The following is a 22178-nucleotide window of genomic DNA, read 5'->3' on the forward strand; positions in this document are numbered from 1 at the left end:
TCTTCACAATTGTTAACATAGCCTTCCTGGCATTATCTCAGTTACTGTGCCAAGACATTTGCATTCTACATTTACCAAGTTTCGCGAATACCCCTGTAAGATGCACCACAGGTATAATCCCACCAATCCCCCTCTCTCTACCCACTACCCCCTCCCTCCCCTCCCTTTCCCACTTCCCCCTATTGTTAGGTTGTAACTGGGTTATAGCTTTCATGTCAAAGCCCCAAATTAGTTTCATAGTAGGGCTGAGTACATTGGGTACTTTCTCTTCCATTCTTGAGATACTTTACTAAGAAGAATATGTTCCAGCTCCATCCATGTAAACATGAAAGAGGTAAAGTCTCCATCTTTCTTTAAGGCTGCATAATATTCCATGGTGTACATATACCACAATTTATTAACCCATTCGTGAATCGATGGGCACTTTGGCTTTTTCCATGACTTAGCAATTATGAATTGGGCTGCAATAAACATTCTGGTACAAATACTTTTGTTATGTTGTGATTTTTGGTCTTCTGTGTATATGTCCAGCAGAGGAATTACAGGATTGAATGCAGATCTATTTTTAGATCTCTGAGTGTTCTCCATATATCTTTCCAAAAGGAATATATTAATTTGCATTCCCACCAGCAGTGCAGAAGTGTTCCCTTGTCTCCACATCCACGCCAACATCTCTAGTCTTGAGATTTTGTGATATAGGCTAGTCTCACTGGAGTTAGATGATATCTCAAAGTAGTTTTGATTTGCATTTCTCTGATGATTAAAGATGATGAGCATTTTTTCATATGTCTGAAGGCCGTGTGCCTGTCTTCTTCAGAGAAGTTTCTCTTCAAATCCCTTGCCCAGACTGTGATGGGATCCCTTGTTTTTTTCTTGCTGATGTATTTGAGTTCTCTGTGGATTCTGGTTATTAAACCTTTGTCAGAGATATACCCTGCAAATATCTTCTCCCATTCTGAGGGCTGTTTGCTTGCTTTACTTACTGTGTTCTTGGCTGTGCAGAAGCTTTTTAGTTTGATCAAGTCCCAGTAGTGTATTTTTGAAGCTGCTTCAATTGCCCGGGGGGTCCTCCTCATAAAATAGTCGCCCAGACCAATTTCTTCAAGGGTTTTCCTTGCACTCTCCTCTAGTATTTTTATAGTTTCATATCTTAAGTTTAAATCTTTAATCCAATGAGAGTCTATCTTAGTTAATGGTGAAAGGTGTGGGTCCAATCCCAGTCTTCTGCAGGTTGCCAGCCAGTTCACCCAGCACCATTTGTTAAATAGGGAATCTTTTCCGCACTGAATGTTTTTAATTGGCTTGTCAAAGATCAAATAACGGTAAGTAGCTGGATTCATCTCTTGGTTCTCTATTCTGTTCCAGATATCTACTTCTCTGTTTTTTGTGCCAATACCATGCTGTTTTGATCACTATCAATTTGTAGTAAAGTCTGAGGTCTGGTAGTGTGATTCCTCCTGTTTTGTTTTTATTTCTGAGTAATGTCTTGGCTATTCAAGGTTTTTTCTGATTCCATATAAAACGAGGTATTGTTTTTTCAAGATCTTTTTTTTTCATTTGTTTTGTTTTGTTTTTGGTTATTGGCCGGGGCTAGGTTTGAACCCGCTACCTCCGGCATATGGGACTGGCGCCCTACTCCTTGAGCCACAGGCGCTGCCCATCAAGATCTTTAAAGTATGACAGCGGAGCTTTAATAGGGATTGCATTGAAATTATATATTGCTTTGGGTAGTATGGACATTTTAATAATGTTGATTCTTCCAAGCCATAAGCATGGTGTGTTTTTCCGTTTGTTAACATTTTCAGCTATTTCTTTTCTTAGTTTCATAGTTCTCTTTATAGAGATCTTTCACGTCTTTTGTTAGGTAAATTCCCAAATATTTCATCTTCTTTGGCACAAATGTGAATGGTATACAGTCCTTGACTGCTTTTTCAACTTGACTATTGTTGGTGTATATAAAGGCTACCGATTTATGGATGTTGATTTTGTAACCTGAGACGCTGCTGTATTCCTTGATCACTTCTAGGAGTTTTGTAGTAGAGTCCCTAGTGTTTTCCAGATACACAATCATATCATCTGCGAAGAGTGAAAGTTTGATCTCTTCTGACCCTATATGAGTACCCTTGATCACTTTTTCTTCCCTAATTGCGGTGGCTAAAACTTCCATTACAATGTTAAAAAGCAATAGAGACAATGGGCAGCCTTGTCTGGTTCCTGATCTGAGTGCAAATGATTCCAGTTTAACTCCATTCAATATGATATTGGCTGTGGGTTTGCTGTAAATGGCCTCTATCAGTTTAAGAAAAGTCCCTTCTAGACCAATTTTCTTGAGTGTTCTGATCATGAAAGGATGCTGGATATTATCAAAAGCTTTTTCTGCATCGATTGACAGAATCATATGGTCTTTGTTTTTTAATTTGTTTATGTGCTGAATTACATTTATAGATTTACGTATATTGAACCAGCCTTGAGACCCTGGGATAAAACCAACTTGGTCATGATGTATAATTTGTTTGATCTGTTGCTGGATTCTGTTTGTTAGGCTCTTGTTGAATATTTTTGCATCTATATTCATTAGTGATATTGGTCTATAATTTTCTTTTCTTGTTGGGTCTTTTCCTGGTTTGGGGATCAGGGTGATTTTTGCTTTTGTATATTTGATGCTATTTCAGAACTTGATATAGGCCTGTTCAACATTTCCAGTTCATTCTGGCTAAGTCTTGGTAGGTGGCATACTTCCAGGTATTGGTCGAAATCTTGCAGCCCTCAAAGATCTGAGAAACACAGTAGTATCCCTCAGTAACAGAATAAAGCAAGCGGAAGAAAGGATTTCTGACATTGAATACAAAGCTTTTGAATGCTCCCAAACTCTCAAAGAGGAAGAGAAATGGAGGGCAAAAACAGATCACTCTCTCAGAGAGCTCTGGGATAATTAGAAGAAAACCAATATTCTTCTTGTAGGGATCCCTGAAAGCGATGAAATGGCTTCACAAAGCACAGAGTCTCTTCTCCACGAGATTCTGAAGGAGAACTTTTAAGACATGCCAAGAGATTCTGAAATTCAGATAGCAGACAGTTTCAGAACTCCAGCACAACTCAACCCAAATAAGACATCCCCCAGACACATCATAATCAATTTCACTAAAGTTAATATGAAGGATAAAATTCTGAAAGCTGCCAGATGAAATAAAACCATTATCTGCAAGGGGAAGAATATCAGAATAACTGTAGATCTCTCTGCCTGAACCTTTCAAGCTAGAAGAGGATGGTCATCAACTTTTAATCTCCTAAAACAAAATATCTTTCAACCCAGGATCCTGTACCCAGCTAAACTGAGTTTCATCTATGACGGAGAAATTAAATACTTCAATGACATTTACATGTTGAAGAAATTTGCCATAACTAAACCAGCTCTCCAGGATATTCTCAGACCTATCCTCCATAAAGACCAGCGTAATCCTCCACCACAAAAGTAAACCCACCCAGAAAATTTTGATCAAATTCCAGCTTCCACAGTCACAAAAGGATTAAAAATGTCCACTGGACTCTTGAAAGGCTTATCAATATTCTCAATTAATGTGAATGGTTTAAACTCTCCTCTAAAGAGGCACAGGTTGGCAGACTGGATACAAAAACTCAAGCCCGATATCTGGTGCATACAAGAATCACATCTTACATTAAGAGACAAATATAGACTCAAGGTGAAGGGATGATCATCTATATTCCAGGTGAACGGAAAGCAGAAAAAAGCAGGCATTGCAATCTTGTTCGCAGATGCAATAGGCTTTAATCCAACCAAAATAAGGAAGGATAAGAATGAACACTTCATATTTGTTAAAGGTAATACTCAATATGATGAGATCTCAGTTATTAATATTCATGCACCCAACTGGAACGCACCTCAATTTATAAGAGAAACTCTAACAGACATAAGCAACTCGATTTCCTCCAGTTCCATAGTAGTTGGAGATTTTAACACCCCTTTAGTAGTGCTGGATAGATCCTCCAAAAAGAAGCTAAGCAAAAAAATTTTAGATTTAAACTCAACCATTCAACATCTGGAGTTAAAAGACATCTACAGAACATTTCATCCCAACAAACCTGAATACACATTCTTCTCATCAGCCCACGGAACATACTTCAAAATAGATCACATCCTAGGCCACAAATATAACCTCAGCAAATTTAAAAAAATAGAAATTATTCCTTGCATCTTCTCAGACCATCATGGAATAAAAGGTGAACTCAATGACAACAGGAACCTGCATACCCATACAAAAACATGGAAGCTAAACAACCTTATGCTGAAGGATAGATGGGTTATAGACGAGATTAAGAAGGAAATCACCAAATTTTTGGAAAAAAACAACAATCAAGACACAAATTACCAGAACCTCTGGGATTCTGCAAAGGCAGTCCTAAGAGGGAAATTTATAGCACTGCAAGCCTTTCTCAAGAAAACGGAAAGCAAGGAAGTTAATAACTTAATGGGACATCTCAAGCAACTGGAGAAGGAAGAATACTCCAACCCCAAACGAAGCAGAAGAAAAGAAATAACCAAAATCAGAGCAGAACTAAATGAAATTGAAAACAAAAGAATTATACAACAGATCAATAAATCCAAAAGTTTGTTTTTTGAAAAGAGCAATAAAATAGATAAACCTTTGGCCAACCTAACCAGGAAAAAAAGAGTAAAATGTCTAATTTCATCAATCAGAAATGGTAATGATGAAATAACAACAGACCCCTTAGAAATTAAAAAAATCCTTAATGAATACTACAAGAAACTCTACTCTCAGAGATATGAAAATCTGAAAGAAGCATTTTTTTTTTTTTGAAACAGGGTCTGAAACACTTTTTGAAACAGTTGCCCTCGGTATAGTGCTGCGGTGTCAGAGTTCACAGTGACCTCAAACTCTTGGGCTTAAGTTATTCTCTTGCCATAGCCTCCCAAGTAGCTGGGAGGCCAGGCACCTGCTACATCACCTGGCTATTTTGTTGTTGTTGTTGCAGTTGTCATTGTTGGTTAGGAAGTCCATACCGGGTTCAACCTTGCCAGCCTCAGTGTATATGGTTGGTGCCCTAACCACTGGGCTATGGTTTTGAAAATCCAAAAGCTCTAAAATCTCACATTTGACAAGTATTTCCCATGGTTTTATATTTTATGTTAATGTCTACATTAATCTTCTCTCTAGTGGGTATCAGATAGTTTGTTTAGCTATTCTCTTATTCTTAATTAATAATAATTTAAATTTCTTGAAGAAAACAGCCTGAATGCTGTTGCCTTCCCCTTATTTTCTATTCATTGTTTTTAAGATTATTTTTAAAAATTACACAAATAACATATGAATGCATTTTCCATGAAAAATGTTAAAATATTACAGATACTGTTTCATATGTCTATCACCCTCTGTTGACAATCCCCTTTAACTCCCTTCCAAGGCAACTACAATTATTGCATTAGTTTTTATCTTTGGCATTTTTAAAATGAATTTACATATATATGTAGAAATGGAAATGCATATAAAATATGTAGTGTTATTTTCTGTATATTATTTTAATATAAACTATATTATGCTGTAGGTACAGCTTTGCAAATTGCTTTATCCACCCCAAAATGATGTCATGGAGATCTAGTTCTGTTAATACTTAGAAATTTCTGATACATCATGGTTTATATGGGCTTTTCTCTATTGATGTGTATTTAGTTTCCAGGTTAGAGCTCTTGAAAACAGTACAGCAGTGAATATAATATATGTTTTCTTGTGAATGCATGCAGATTTAGGAAATAGGCATTTAAAATTTTGATATAGCCTCAAAGCCATTGAAATTATTTTCACCAACCAGCCGTGTTTGAAAGTCCTCATTTCCCTAGTCTTATCAATACCTGATATTATTAAACTTTAAATGTGATCAATATGGATATAAAATGATTTGCTGTATTTTGATTTTCATTTATCTGAATACTAATGTTATTGAGCATCTTTTTATGTTTGTTTTATTTGATTTGTGTTTATTTATATTTTTTCATTTATTTTATTTCCTTTTTCTGTCATGCATTTTCATATACATAGTGATTTCTAGTTGTCTTTCTCTTATTGAGGTATAGAAATTTTTAAAAGTTATATATTCTGGTTTTTGATTTTTTTTTCTGAAAGAAATCTAAAAGAATATTGAATGTTTTTTCATAAGTTGCTTTCCTATTAAAATTATTTATGATGTCTTTTTTCATATACTTTTTTTAATGTTAACATTTTCTTTATTAGAGATGTTAAATTTACTGATTTTTATTTATTTATTATTTTTTTTTTTGAGACAGAGTCTCACTTTGTCACCCTCAGTAGAGTGCTCTGGTGTCATAGCTCACAGCAACCTCAAACTCTTGGGCTCTGGAAATTCTCTTGCCTCAGTCTCCCAAGTAGCTGGACTACAGCCTCCCACCACAACACCCAGCTGTTTTTTTAGAGACAGGGTGTTGCTCTTGCTCAGGCTGGTCGTGAACCTGTGAGCTCAGGTAACCCACCTACATATATCCCTACATTTTGTCCATTGGGTGAGACATTACTAAACACCCTCCCTCATTCTCTCTCCCCTCTCTCTCATTACCTTCCCCTCTACTTGAATTTAATTGTGTTTTTCTCTCCTGTGAGCATGTAGTTGTTCACCTATGGTTTCATATTAGTATTGAGTACACTGTATACTCACTTTTCCATTCTTGTGATACTTTACTTAGAAGGATGTTATACAAATCCATCCAGTTAAATACAAAAGATGTAAAGTCTTATCTTTCTTTATGGCTGCATAGTATTCCATGGTATACATATACCATAGTTTATTTACCCATTTATGAATTGATGAGCACTTTGGTTGATTTCATATCTTGTTGGTTGTGAATTGAGCTGTGATAAACATTTTAGTGCAAATGTTTTATGGCAAAGTGATTTTTTTTTCTTCTGGGTAGATAGCTAGTAATGGGATTTTTGGATCAAATGGAAGGTCTACTTTCAGTTCTTGAGGATTCACAATACTTATTTTCAAACAGCCTGTTTAGTTTGCAATCCCACCAAAAGTGTATAAATGTTCCCTCTGTTTGCATCCACGTCATCATCTGTAGCTTTGGGACTTTTTGATGTGGGAAATTCTCACTGGCAATATCTCAAGGTAGTCTTGAGTTGCTTTTCTCTAATGATTGGGGATGATGAGCATTTTTTCCTGTGTTTGTTGGCCATTCTTCTCTCTTCTTTTAAGAACTTTCTGTTCATATCTCTTGTCCAATTTGCTCATTTTCTGTTGATTAATGTGCATTCTCTGTAGATTCTGGTTATCAACATTTTGTTAGATTTGTAGCATGAAAATATCTTCCATTCTGAAAGTTGCCTGCCTGCTTTAGTTGTTCTCCTCTTAACTGTGCAGAAGCTTTTTAGTTTGATCATGTCCCATTCATTTATTTTTGGTGTTGCTGCAATTGCTAAGGGGATCTTCTTCATGAAATATTTTCCCAGGCCAATTTTGTCCAGACTTTTCCCCACACTTTTTTCTAGAATTTTTATGGTTTCATGTCTTAAATTCAAATCTTTCATCCAGTGGGAGTCAATTTTTTTAAGTGGAGAGGTTCTGGTTCAATTTCAGTCTTTTATGTGGCTAAGTAGTTCTCCCAGCACCATTTATTAAATGGGAATTCTTATCCCCAGTGTATGCTTTTGTTTGCTTTATCAAAGATCAGATGGCAATACATGGCTGGGTTCATCTATAGGTTCTCTATGCTGTTCCATAGATCTATATCTCTATTTTTGTGCCAGTACCATGCTGTTTTAATCACTATAGACCTGTAGTATAACCTGAAGTCTGGTAATGTGATGCCTCCAGATTTGTTTTTATTTCTTAGAATTGTGTTGGCTATTCTGTCATATGAAATGAAGAACTATTTTTTCAAGTACTTCAAAGTATAACATTGGTGTTTTAATGGGGATTGCATTAAATCCGTAGCTTGCTTTGGGTGGTATGTACATTTTAAAATATTGATTCTTCCTAGCCAAGAGCATGATATGTTCTTCCATTTGTTAGTATCTTCTGCTATTTCTTCTCTCAGGGTTTCACAGTTCTCTCTGTAGAGATCCTCCACCTCCTTTATTAGTTATAATTCTAGGTATGTAATTTTTCTTTGAAGCTCCTGTGAAGAGTATTGTGTCTTTGATTTGATTCTCAGCATGACTGTTATTGGTGTATATGAAGGGTACTGATTTGAGGACACTGATTTTATATCCTGAGATGTCACTGTATTTCTTTTTTTTTTTTTTTTGGTGGGGGACAAGGTCTATTTTATTGCCCTTGATAGAGTGCTGTGACATCATAGCTCACAGCAATCTCAAACTCTTGAGCTCAAGCAATTCTCTTTCCTCAGCCTCCCAAGCAGCTGGGACTACAGGCTCCTGCCACAATGCCTGGCTATTTTTTAGAAATGAGATTTCACTCTGGTTCAGGCTGGTCTTGAACCCATAAGCTCAGGCAATCTACCTGTCTTGGCCTCCTAGAATGCTGGGATTACAGGCGTGAGCCACCATGCCTGGTCTGTATTTCTTGATCACTTCAAGGAGTCTCTTGTTGGAGTCCTTTGGATTTTCTAAATAAAAAATGATACCATCAGCAAAAGTGATGACCTCCTCTGTCCCCATTTGGATACCCTTGATACCTTTCTCCTGCCTTGTTTTTTGCTTAGGACTTTAAGCACTATGTTGAATAGCAGTATCAACAGTTGAAATCCTCATCTGGTTCCAGTTTAGGTGGAAATGCTTTTCAGTTCAATCTGATGTTCACTGTGGGTTTGTTGTAAATGGGTTGTATCAGTTTCAGAAACATTTCATTTTATGCTTTTTTTAAGTGTTCTTATCAGAAAAGGATGCTGTATTTTGTTGAATGCTTTTTATTCATCTATTGAGAGGTCTTATGGTTTTTGTTTTTCCTTCTACTTACATGGTAAATTACATTTATGGATTTGCATTTGTTAAACCAACCTTACATTCCTGGGATAAAGCCCACCTGCTCATGATGTATACATTTTTAAATGTGTAGATGCATTCGATTTGCTAGATTTTTATTGAGTGTTTTTGCATCAATATTCATTAGTCAAATTGGTCTTTAGTTGTTCTTTTTTGTTGGGTCCTTTCTTGGGTTTGGTATCAGGATGATATTTACTTCATAGAATTAGTTGGGTAGGGTTTTTTTCTTTTCAATATTTTGGAATAGGTTCTGCAATATAGGTTCAAGTTTGGTAGAATTCTGATGTAAAGCTATCTGGTTCAGGACTTTTTTGCTGGAAGCTATTTCGTTGTTGTTGCAATTTTGGTGCTTGATATTGGTCTGTTCAAGAATTCTATTTCTTCCTAGTTAAGTCTAGGGAAATAATATTTTCCATATTGCTCCATATTTCCAAATTTCTTGGCATAGATTTTTTTGTCGTAATTGGAGATGAGTTTTTTATATGTGTCACATCTATCATTGCTTGTTGTTTGTTTGTGATCGAGGTTATTAGAGATCTTACTTTTCTGTTTTTAATTAGTCTAGTCAAAGGTTTATTGATTTTATTTATCTTTTAAAAGAACCAACTTTTTGTTTTCTTAATCTTCTGAATGTTTCTTTGTGTTCTCAATTTAATTTTTTCTGATCTAATTTTTGGTTCTTTTTTTTTCCACTTTTCAGATTTTATTTATTATAGAATATTTTGGGGTGGTGCCTGTGGCTCAGTGGGTAGGGCGCCGGCCGGGAGGGTGGCCATTCGAACCCGGCCCCGGCCAAACTCCTGGCTAGTTATGGTATCAAAAATGTTTCTAAAAGTTGCTCTTAATCAGCAATTATAAACAGCCAGTGCCTTAGAGTTCAGATAATTCAATTAATTTACTTGCCTATAACAAGTACAAATTGTGATATTTATTTTATAGTTTATTACTCTTCTATTCAAAATGCTGAGATACAATTCCATATATAAATAATAAATTTCAATCTGTCACAATGAGCAAGGTATTCTTGAAAAATTTATGCAAAATATGTTTTACTCATCAGAACATAATTTTGTTTCATACTGTAATGAATCATCCATACACAAGACAGGAAAAGAAGCTACCCTTAGTAACTGTGGGGCCTTTTAATACTTCTCTCTGCAGGTTTATGTTACACTCAAGAGATAATTTTTAAATTGGTCTATTTGCTCATAAAACACAAATATACACTGTACATAAGAGTAAACAGTAAAACCAGTCTTATGCATTTATTATGAATAGCTAAAATCCTATACAAATGCAATATCATATCATGCCAATTAATATGCAGAAGAAAGTAGTGAAATGTCTCACCATTAATTAGGGCATGTAAACAGATAGAGGGATGCAATTCACATAGGTGTTAAGAAGCTGACTCTGGGCGGCGCCTGTGGCTCAAGGAGTAGGGCGCCGGTCCCATATGCCAGAGGTGGTGGGTTCAAACCCAGCCCCGGCCAAAAACCACAAAAAAAAAAAAAAAAAAAAAAAACTAAAAAAAAAAAAAAAGAAGCTGACTCTATTTGGGTAGGCAGGACACCCACACACCTGCTGAAATATATAAGTCAATTTGGAATAGAATCTGCCTAACACAAGAAGAATGTAACCCCTTTCTCATAGCTATCCAAGGGGAAATCTAATGAAATCTTAGAAAATGCAACCAAATGCAGTCTCATATTGCATTTCCTGATTCACTCTCTTCTCAAATGATTTATCCTTTCAGGACCAATTTATCAACAGCTTCATGGTTCCGTATCTCAATATTATGAACATTTGACTGAGCAAGCTAGGTGGTGAAACAGTAAAGAATACATACAATATTGTAAAAGATATCCTGTGACTATTTTTAAAGAGTTCATAGAAAAGTTACTAAGATTATACCAGTCATTTCTGTTCATGTCACCACAATGTAAACCTTGGAACCCTTCTTCATATTCAATGTGCACTGTTTCATGTATTGTACAACAAATTGCAAAACAGAACTGCTTATCCAACGTGATGCTCACTGACTCACTGAGATAAGGTAACCAGCAGAGGCCATTGTTTTCCTGAAGTTTGTTATAATTAAAAAAAACAAAAAAAAAAACAAAAAAAACAGAAATCAGAGATCAAGCATAAAGTGAGTCTATGTCCAGATGACCTGCCACTGCATGATGCACATGTCCTTCCTACCCAGGGTGATGAATTGGCTGTCTTCACAGATGAAGTTGACGTTGATGATGTGGCTTCTGTGCTCACCATATATGTGACTTAGAGCCCTAACGTGTGAGCAAGGAAGAGAAGAGGTACATTTTGTCAAAATCATTACCTGTTGACAGGAGTTTTTCTCAGGAGCCGCACAGTTCCATCTGAGCCATCTGGACACAATCCAAAAACATGGAATCTCACAGTGCAGTTATAGGTACCCCATTCAATGTCTTGTGTAGTTTCCACACTTATAACTTGCTTACAACCAAAGGGAGCCCAGTAAAGGATTTCATAGTCTCCAGCCATTTGACATGAGGAATTGTGAGATTACAGACCAGTCCAGGTGAGTAATGAAGCTGGAATGACCTGAGCATTTGCCAACACAAGGGTATTTCCCCTTATTGTCGCTAATTCCACACATATTGACACAGTTATCATGACAGCCTATTGCTAAGAAATTCCCATCGAGACAGTAATGCATTACAGAGAGCTCTTTGTTTCCATTTGTGTAAATGGTGACCAAGTCTTTTGCTTCTGTATCAAACACAAACTCCCTGCCTAATAGTGTTCCAACTGCAACCACAGACACTGAAAAAGAAAAACAGTAGACTGAGCTGAATCCTCTATTATTTTGTCCTAGATAAGCTAGTGACCAACAGCATCCCACAGAGTGGCATGCTTGTTGTCACCAAAGGTCAAGAACTGAGGCTTTGAGACATAGACAGTCAGTTCCCAAAGCTCATCAGTGTGACCCTGGGTGCAAAGTCCTATGACAGAGTCCTGTGTAGGATGAAGTTTCTAGTTGTGTCAATCAAGATCACATTGCCTTTCCCCACAGCCACTGGCTGTATTGGGCTGAACTGTTCTGGAATCTTAGTTTTGTGAAGGTTTTGATAGTTTCCACTTTAAGAAATGAGCTTTTGGTCTTTGCTACCTCCCCCAAACAGTGTGCCAACTCTTAATATATAAAGTGCAGAAATGCCGCCCTCATTGGCCCCTTGAACTGAGTAGCTTATTTGACTCATACCTTTTCTTCATACTAAGATGGTGCCATTTGAGTCTCCAGTAATGGTGTCACCATTTTCAGAAAAAATCACACAAAGGACAAACTTTGGCTTTCCTTCTTTCTCAAATAATACTTGCTTCTTCTTCTTCTTCTTTTTTTATTGTTGCAGATTCATTAAGGGTACAAAGAACCAGGTTACTCTGATTGTATTTGTTAGGTAAAGTCCCTCTTATAATTGTATTCCATCCCCCAAAAGTTGTCATATCTTATGACCCCCCACTCCTCCCTCCTCCCCTCTCACTGAGCCCCCTTTCCCCCTAGCCTACTAGGTCATCAATTGTCCTCATAATTGTACTCAGAATTGAGTACATAGGATTCTTGCTTCTCCATTCATGTGATGCTTTACTAAAAATAATGTTTTCCACTTCTGTCCAGTTTAATACATAGATGTAAAGTCTCCATCTTTTTAACGGTTGAATAGTATTCCTTGGTATACATATACCATAACTTGTTAATACATTCCTGGGTTGGTGGGCATTTAGGCTGTTTCCACATTTTGGCTATTATAAATTGAGCTGTGATAAACAGTCTAGTGCAAATGTCCTTGTGATAAAAGGATTTTTTCTTTCTTCTGGGTAGATGCCCAGTAATGGGATTGCAGGATCAAATGGGAGGTCTAGTTTGAATTCTTTGAGGATTCTCCATATTTCCTTCCAAAAAAAGGTTATATTAGTTTGTAGTCCCACTGGCAATGTAGAAGTGTCCCTTTCTCTCCACACCACATCAACACCAGCATCTATAGTTTTGAGATTTTGTGATATGGGACATTCTCACTGTGGTTAGATGATATCTCAGAGTGGTATTGATTTGCATTTCTCTGATAATTAGGGATGACGAGCCTTTTTTCATGTTTGTTAGCCATTGGTTTATCTTTTTTAGAGAAGGTTCTATTCATCTCTCTTGCCCAGTGATATAAAGGATTGTTGGCTCTTTTTATGTTGATTAATTTGTGTTCTCTGTAGATCCAAGTTACCAAGTTTTTGTCCAATTCATAATATGCAAATATCCTTTCCCATTGTGCAGGTTGTCTATATGCTTTCGTTGTTGTCTCCTTAGTTGTACAGAAGCTATTCAGTCACGCAAAGGACAAACTTTGGCTTTTGTTTGTTTATTTTTGTTATTGTTGCAATTGCCACAGAAGTCTTCTCCAGTCTGATATCTTCTAGTGTTTTCCCATACACTGTCTTTGAGAATTTTAATTGTTTCTTGCCTTAGATTTAGATCTTTTATCTATCTTGAATAAATTTTTGTGGGAGAAGAAAGGTGTGGGTCCAGTTCTATTCTTTTACATTTGGGTATCTAGTTCTCCCCACCCTCATTTATTGAATAGGGATTCATTCCCCCAGTGTATGTTCCTATTTGTTTTAATGAAGATTAGGTGACTATAAAATATTAGTTTCATCTCATAGTTTTCTATTTCTTTCCAGAAGTCGATGTCTCTATTTTTTTGTGTCGGTACCATGCAGTCTTGACCACTGTGGCCTTGTAGTAAAGCCTAAAATCTGATAGGCTGATGCCCCGAGCTTTGTTTTTATTACTAAGAATTGCCTTAGCTTTATGGTTTTTTTTCTGGTTCCACACAAAATGAAGAATTATTGTTTTCCAAGTCTTGAAAGTATGATGTTGCTATTTTGATGGGAATGGCATTGAATTTGCAGATTGCTTTGAGAAGTAGAGACATTTTAACAATGTTGATTCTTCCCAGCCATGGGAATGGTATGTTCTTCCATTTGTTCATATCTTCTGCTATTTCTTTTCTTGGGGTTTCATAATTTTCTTTATAGGGGTCCTTCACATCTTTTGTTAAGTATATTCCTAGGCATTTCATTTTCTTTGAAGCTGCTGTGAAGGGGGTTGTGTCCTTAATTAGCTTCTCATCTGGGCTGAAGATACAAAGGCTACTGATTTGTTGACATTGATATTCTATCTTGAGACATTACTGTGTTTTTTGATCACTTCCAGGAGTCTTGTAGTTGAGTCTTTGGGGTTTTGTAAGTAGAAGATCATATCATCAGCAAAGAGGGAGAGTTTGACCTCCTCTGCTCTCATTAGGATGCCCTTTATTTCCTTCTCTTGCCTGATTGTATTGGCTAGAACTTCCAGCACTATGTTGAATAGTAGTGTTGATAGAGGATAACCTTGTCTGGTTGCAGTTCTAAGTGGAAAAGCTTTAAGTTTTACTCCATTCAGTAAAATATTAGCTGTGGGTTTGTCGTAGATAGCTTTGATTGGTTTAAAAATGTGCCTTCTATGCTTATATTCATCAGGGTTTTAATTTAAAAAGGATTTTGAACTTTATCAAATGCTTTTTTTGCATCTAGTGAGAGGATCATATGGTTTTTGTTTTTGCTTCTGTTGATATAGTGAATTAAGTTCATGGATTTGAGTATGTTAAACCAGCCTTGCATCCATGAGATTAAACCTGCTTGATTATCATGTATGACTTTTTTAATGAGAAGCTATAGTCTTTTGGTTAGAATTTTGTGAGAATTTTTTCATCTATATTCATTAGTGAAATTAGTCTGAAGTTTTCCTTTTGAGTTGGTTTCTTTCCAGGTTTTGGTATTAGTGTGATGTTTGCTTCATGTAATGTGTTGGGGAAGACTTCTTCCTCCTCAATTTTTTGGAATAATTTCTGCAGTATGGGTATAAGCTCGTCTTTGAAGTTTGATAGAATTCTGATGTGTAGCCATCTGGACCAGGGCATTTTTTTGGGGTGGTGGTGGTGGTGGAGATTTTTTATTGTTTCTTTGATCCTTAGTGCTTAAAGTAGGTCTATTCAGGAGATCTGTTTCTTCTTGATTAAGTCTAGGGAGAGGGTATGATTCCAAATATTGATCCACTTCCTTCCCATTGCCCAATTTCTGGGCATAGAGTTTCATGTAGTATTCAAAGGATAATCTCTTGTATCTCTGTGGCATCTTTTGTTATTTTCCCTTTATCATTTCTGATTGAGGTTACTGAAGATTTTACTTTTCTGTGTCTAGTTAGTCTTACCAAAGGTTTACATATCTTATTTATTTTTTCAAAAAGCCAACTTTTCATTTCATTAATTGTTTGAATGATTCTTTTGTTTTTGATTTCATTCATCTCTGACTTAATTTTGGATATTTCTTTTCTTTTGCTGGTTTAGGAGTAGATTGTTCTTCTTTTTCAAATTCCATAAGATGGTTGTTGAGGTTGTAGATGCATTCTATTTCTGATTTTTGTATTTAGGCCTTTAAAGTGATAAATTTTCCTCTAAGGACTGCTTTTGCTGTATCAAACAGGATTTAGTAGTTCATGTCTTCATTGTTGTTATGCTCAAGGAAGTTAATGATATCCTCTTTTATCTCTTCCTGCACCCAACTGTCATTCAGCATAAGGTTGTTTAATTTCTATGCCTTTGTGTGAGGTTGAACATCTTCATTGAAATTGAGTTCCAACTTTACTGCCTTGTGGTCTGAGAAGATTCAAGGTAAAATTTCAATTCTTTTGATTCTGTTGAGGTTTGTTTTGTGTCCTAAGATATGATCAATTTTGGGGAATGTTCCATGGGCCGATGAGAAGAACGTATATTCTTTTTTTTTTTTTTTTATTAAACCATAGCTGTGTACATTAGTATGATCATGGGGCACCATACACTTGGTTCATATATCGTTTGACACATTTTCATCACATTAGTTAACATAGCTTTTGTAGCATTTTCTTAGTTATTTTGCTAAGACCTTTACATTCCACATTTACTAGGATTCACATATACCCTTGTAAGATGCACCACAGGTGTAATCCCATTAGTCCCCCTTCTTCCGCCTTCCTCCCCCCTCCCTCCCCTCCCTTACCCCTTTCTCCCTATTCTTAGGTTATAACTGGGATATAGCTTTCATGTGAAGGTCCTACATTAGTTTCATAATAAGGGTGAGTACATTGGGTACTTTTTCTTCCATTCTTGAGACACTTTACTAAGAAGAATATGTTCCAGCTCCATCCATGTAAACATGAAAGAGGTAAAGTCTCCATCTTTCTTTAAGGCTGCATAATATTCCATGGTGTACATATACCACAATTTATTGATCCATTTGTGGATCGATGGGCACTTGGGCTTTTTCCATGACTTAGCAATTATGAATAGGGCTGCAATAAATATTCTGATACAAATATCTTTGTTATGGTGTGATTTTTGGTCTTCTGGGTATATGCCCAGTAGGGGGATTACAGGATTGAATGGCAGATCTATTTTTAGATCTTTAAGTGTTTTAAAGAACGTATATTCTTTAGCTTTAGGATAGAGTATGCTATACATATCTATCAAGCACAGTTGTTCTAAGGTCACATTTCAGTCCCTTGTATCTCTGTTTAGTTTGTGTTTCTCCCTACACACAAACTCTATAAGAGGATTGTTAACGTCCTCTGCTATTATGGTGTTATGGGATATCATATTGCTCAGAATAATTAAGTTATGTTTTACAAATATGGGAGCATTTAAGTTGGGTACATAAATATTTACAATTGAAATATCTTCTTATTGTATTTTTTTTCTTGACCGATATGAAGTGTCCATCTTGGTATTTTTTGACTTTAGTTGCTTTAAATCCACTTGTATCTGAAAATAAGATGGCAACCCCTCTTTTCTTCTGTTTTCTTTTTGCCTGAAAAATTGTCTTCCATCCCTTAACTGAATTTTAATTTGTCCTTTGAGATGTGTTTCCTACAGACAGTAAACGAAAGTCTTGTGTTATTTTATCTAATTAGGCAGGCTATGCATCTTCAGTGGGAAATTCAGGCCATTAACATTTATTGAGATAATTGATAAATGTGGTGGAGTTCTATTCATCTTGTTTTGTGAAAGTCCATTGCTTAGTCTTATCTTTTGTATCATTGTGGAAGATAGGTTTTGCCCTTTAGTTTCTGGGTGCTTAGTTTGTTGGTGGTCCATTGTCTTGGTCAGTGTGTAGAATAGGTCTAAGTATTTCCTGTAGAGCTTGTCTCGTTGTGGCAAACTACCTTAATGTTTGCATATCAGTAAAAGATTTGATTTCTCCATTTATTTTAAAACTTAGCTTAGCAGGATATGGAATTCTGGGCTTGAAATTGTTTTAAGTAGCTTAAAGGAAGATGATCATTGTCTTCTGTCTTGATAAATTTCATTTGAGAAGTCTCTGGTCATCCTGATGGATTTTGCCCTGTATATCAATTGGCACTTACGCCTTGTCGTTTGGAGATCTTTTCTTTTGTTTTGACTTTGGACAGGTTCATAGCAATTTGTCTTGGATAAGCTCTGTTTGAGTTGAGATGACCTCTGGTCTGATGTCCCTCTGAAAGGAGTATGTCAGAATCTTTGGTGATATTTGGGGAATTTTCATTTATAATATCCTCTAGTATGGCCTTCATTCCTCTGGGGCTTTCTTCTTACCCTTCTGGGATACCTATAACTTGTATGTTTGAATGCTTCATGAAGTCTCATAATTATGTCAGTGAATGCTCTGCTTCCTCTTTCTTTCTGACTCTTTAACTGTCTGAATTAGCTAAAGAGCTTTGTTCTCTACCTCTAAGATTCTTCTGCATGGTCTAACCTGTTATTGATACTTTCTACTGCATCTTTAAGTCCCTTAACTGACTGCTGCAGTTCCTTAAGCTCTGCTGTATCCTTTCTGTATTCTTCATATTGTTCATTTCTTATTTGATTCTGTTTTTGGATTTCCCTTTGGTTATTTTTCACTTTCGTAGCAATTTTTCCTTCATTGTTTTCATCATCTGTATTTTAAATTCCCCTCTGTCATTTTTAGCATTTCTTTATAGGTAGAATCTTCTGCAGTAGCTACCTTATGGTCCCTTGTGTGTGGGGGGGGGTTGCTCTGTTCCGCTTTTTCGTGTTTCCAGGATTTTTCTGCTGTTTATTCCTCATGAGTGTTTTTATTTTATTATTATTTTTAGACAGAGTTTCACTTTATTGCTCTCAGTAGAGTGCTGTGACATCACAGCTCACAGCAACCTCCAACTCCTGGGCTTATGCAATTGTCCTGCCTCAGCTTCCTGAGTAGCTGGGACTACAGGTTCCCAGAAAAATGCCTGTCTATTTTTTTGTTTCGGTTTGGCTGGGGCCAATTTCCAACCTGCCACCTCAGTATATGGGGCTGGTGCCCTACCCACTGAGCCACAGGCACTGCCCCTCATGAGTGTTTTCTTTTTGTCTTTTTTCTTGCTATGCTTTTTTCTTTCACTTCCTCTTGCTCTTTTAAGTTACTGTGCCTCTGACCTAAGGTGTTGAAGTGTCCTTTTGGTGAAGGACTAAAAATATTGGAAGATTGGAGAGCAAGAAGGGATAAAAGATAAAAAAAGAGAAAGCAAAGGGGGTGAGTAAAAGGGAATATTGACAAAAAGAAGACAGGCATAGAAAGAGGGAAGACAGGAATAATAGAGGTGTACAATGGGGTACTTTGACCCGCACCTATAAAATCCCAACCTCTGGGGCTGCTGAGTTAGGTGGTTCCCTTGATGTCTGCAGCTCTTTCCCAGCCTGAGCAGACACAGGACCCCACTTCCACCAAATAGAGAAGAAAAACAAAAATACTGTAAATAATACCAAAACAAACAAAAATCCTTACAGGGTAAAATTGGGAGATAAAACAAATCACGGGGCAGAAGAACTAGCAAAAATGAAGTTCTTATTATTAAAGAATGCAACTATAGAAAATTATATTTACACGAGAAAAAAGAAGAAAAAAGGAAAAGAAAAATCTATGGGGAAATTTTTGAAAAAAAAAAGAAAGAAAGAGAAAAACAAAAACATAAAAAAAGCTATATATATATATATATATATATATATATATATATATAGCTTGCTGAATATTGCCTGGGCAACAGGTGATCTTCTGGGGTATGAGATGCTAATCACAATGCTGATGACAGCTGTGTAAGATGGAGACTGGAGGCCTCTGCTGACTTCTTTTCCCTGAGACCCTGCAGGGTTGTAAGCCTGAATTTCTCCTCAGCCCACTTAATAGACATGTCTTGACATTTCCAAACTGTGATCCTTGGCTGAGGAGAGGTTTTCCCAGTAAAGCATGTGTTGCTGCGATCTCTCCTGACATGGTTACCTGCTTCTCAGGCACACTAGAGCCACCTCACTTTACACCCCTGAGGGCGGAGGCTGCAAGGGAGCTCTCCCATAGTGGCTGTGTTGTAGCCTGTAGCTGAACAATGAAAGCTCCGCTCTTCTCCAGCATTTTAGTCCCTGCCTCTGGGCACTGTTCAAAGTCACTTGCTCACTCCCCCAAGGTGTCCCAAGGTAATTCAACCAAGTGTCCAAGTCCAGAAAAACAAAACACCCCACAGGGAAGGCCTTCCCTGACTGCAAACACTTGCTCCTGCTGTAGCCACAGTTGCTGCAGCCATTGCAGTCACCACAGCCTCAGACAGAACGCAAACACTTGCCACCTTTCCACTGCTTTCCTCTTCCTGGGATCCTGAAGGCTCCTGCTGCTTCCCTGTATCCCCAAAGGGATATTTCTGGGAAGATCTCACAAGCCAGATGTGCCTGGAATCTTCTCTCCCCAATCTCACCACACCTGGTTACAAAGAAGGTGTTTCTTGTCTGCCTTGTTGCTCCACCCTACTAATAGTTGCTTTTATTCAGTGTTTTCTTACCAGTGTCCAAAAGTACAGATGTAATTTTTCACAGTTGACTATGATATTGATGTCTATGGTGGAGAAATCCACAACAAATGCAGCTGCATTTGAACACTTTACATCAGGCAGCCTCTCTTCTTTCTGCCAGCTTCCCACAGATAGTGTGTGGTCCTTGGAGTCATCCACAGCACAGAGATTGCTACCTCCATTAGATTTTGAGAATGCAATGCAGGTGACAGCTCCGTCAAAAGAACCTATTTCAATAATGTGCAGAGTATTCAATGTCATAGAATACCACATCAGCGCATGTGGGGGAAATTTTTTTCCATTCTTGGATGTGCCTGCGACTTGTACTGTTACTATCATGATCTTATCAGAATGAACTGCTAGGCATTTTACATCATCATTGTGTCAGGTATAGTGCTGCTGTCACTGCTTCTCCATGTTGTATAACACCACAACGGATGATAAAATAGACCATTTCTCTAATTGGAAGCAAGTGCAGGTTGTTACTACAATCTCAACCTCAGTACCCATAGACCCATTCTAGCTTGAGTGTCTTGGTTGAAAGTTCTACATTTGCTTCCAAATTGTAAGAATCCACTCGACCTTTGGACATGTACATGGTAATGGGGCATCTATGAAGAAACATTTTTACATCATCCTCTTCTGCATTGAATATGAGCTCCTTGGTTTTGCTTCCACTGATCTTTTTGCTACTAGAAGAACTGCTGGAGGAACCTGTCTCATTACAGTCTCCCTTTGAGTTCCCATTACTCTCCCTGTGACTACCAGCAGGTACTCTTTTTTTTTTTTTTTGAGACAGAGTCTTGCTCTGTCACCCTGGGTAGAGAGCTATGGTGTCATAGCTCACAGCAACCTCATGGATTCAAGCTATCCTTCTACGTCAGCCACCCCAAAACTGGAACTACAGGAGCACCCCACAATACCCAGCTAGTATTTTTTATTTTTTTACTTTTAGTAGAGATCGGGTATCACTCTTGCTCAGGCAGGTCTCAAACTCCTTAGCTCAGGTGATCCATCTGCCTCAGCCTCTCAAAGTGCTAGGATTACAGGCATGAGACTCAGATACTCATTCTTCTTTTTTTTTTTTTTTCAGTTTATTTTTTTCTATTTATTTATTTATTTTTTTATTAAATCATAGCTGTGTACTTTGATATGATCATGGGGCATCATACACTAGTTTCATAGACCGTTTGTTTGGTTGCTGGCACAGGAGTTTCTTTACTGACCCCAGAGGACAGCAGAGAATCATTGGGCTTCTTTGGTAACACTATGCCATTGCTGTCAGTGGATCTTCAAGGCAGGGTCTGCAGTAGTGGTCTTGCTTTGTTAGGTCGTTTCCTGTTAATCATGGCTTGCTGTTCCTTGGGAATATTCAGCTGCTGAACCACGTCAGCTAGAACTGATTTGAACAGCTGAAGGTTATCTTGTTTCATCTGGACTCACTGCTCCAGTGAAGCAATGTGGTCTGTTACCTTCATGTTACTTACAGAAGAAGCTCTGTCATCGCAGCATAACTGGAGCAGTGAGAACATGTTATACAGGCTGCTGTGGCTCAAGAAGCCATCCTTTGTGCTGAGGCTGCTGTGCCTACTGACTCCTGGAAGTCCACCACTGCTCAATGACACACTGAGCCCGAGCCTGAGTCATGGCCAGTGCAGGCACTGATGTGGCAATGACTGCTGCTGGTTACCATGGCAACCCTTCAATCACCGCTGGTGCTGGAACCCAGGAGCCCATGGCCAACTTTGCTCTTCTTTCTTTCTTCCTAGTTTGGGATTGAATTGTTCTTCCTTTTCCAGTTTCTTTTTAAAATTAATTATTTATTTTTTATATTATTTTTCTTTTTTAAAATGAAATCACAGGGCGGCGCCTGTGGCTCAAGGAGTAGGGCACTGGTCCCATATGCCGGAGGTGGCAGGTTCAAACCTAGCCCCGGCCAAAAAAAAAATAAATAAATAAAATGAAATCATAACTTTGTGCATTGATGCAATTATGGGGTTCAGTGTACTGCTCTGATATACAATGTGAAATGCTTATGTTGAACTAAGTAATACATCCATCACAATTATACTCATGTCTTAATACTTTTGAAATGTACCATTGCATCATGCATATTAGGTGAGGTCCCCCCAAATGCCCTCCCTCCTCCCAAATCCCTCCTCCCCTTCCCTCTCTCTTCTCTTCCCTTCTAATTTCTGGACTATAGTTACGTTTTGCCATTCATATGAATGTGTAGGTGATCATATATTGATTTCATAATA

The 22178-nt window shown here is 37.4% G+C and overlaps 1 protein-coding gene and 1 pseudogene across 1 annotated transcript in view; one reads left to right on the forward strand and one right to left on the reverse strand.

The window, feature by feature from the left end:
• Nucleotides 1-11154: 11154 nt before the first annotated feature.
• LOC128576871 (echinoderm microtubule-associated protein-like 1) lies at nt 11155-20664 on the reverse strand (annotated as a pseudogene).
• Nucleotides 20665-21562: 898 nt separating this feature from the next.
• Nucleotides 21563-22178, forward strand: part of LOC128576873 (zinc finger protein 610-like) — a 55994-nt gene continuing 55378 nt past the window's right edge. The window contains exon 1 of the mRNA XM_053579030.1: nt 21563-21685. Within this exon, the coding sequence (XP_053435005.1) occupies nt 21563-21685 (123 nt within the window). The remainder of the gene's footprint in view (nt 21686-22178) is intronic.

The sequence above is a fragment of the Nycticebus coucang genome, chromosome X (genome assembly GCF_027406575.1).
Source record: "Nycticebus coucang isolate mNycCou1 chromosome X, mNycCou1.pri, whole genome shotgun sequence".
Classification (NCBI taxonomy): Eukaryota; Metazoa; Chordata; class Mammalia; order Primates; family Lorisidae; genus Nycticebus; species Nycticebus coucang.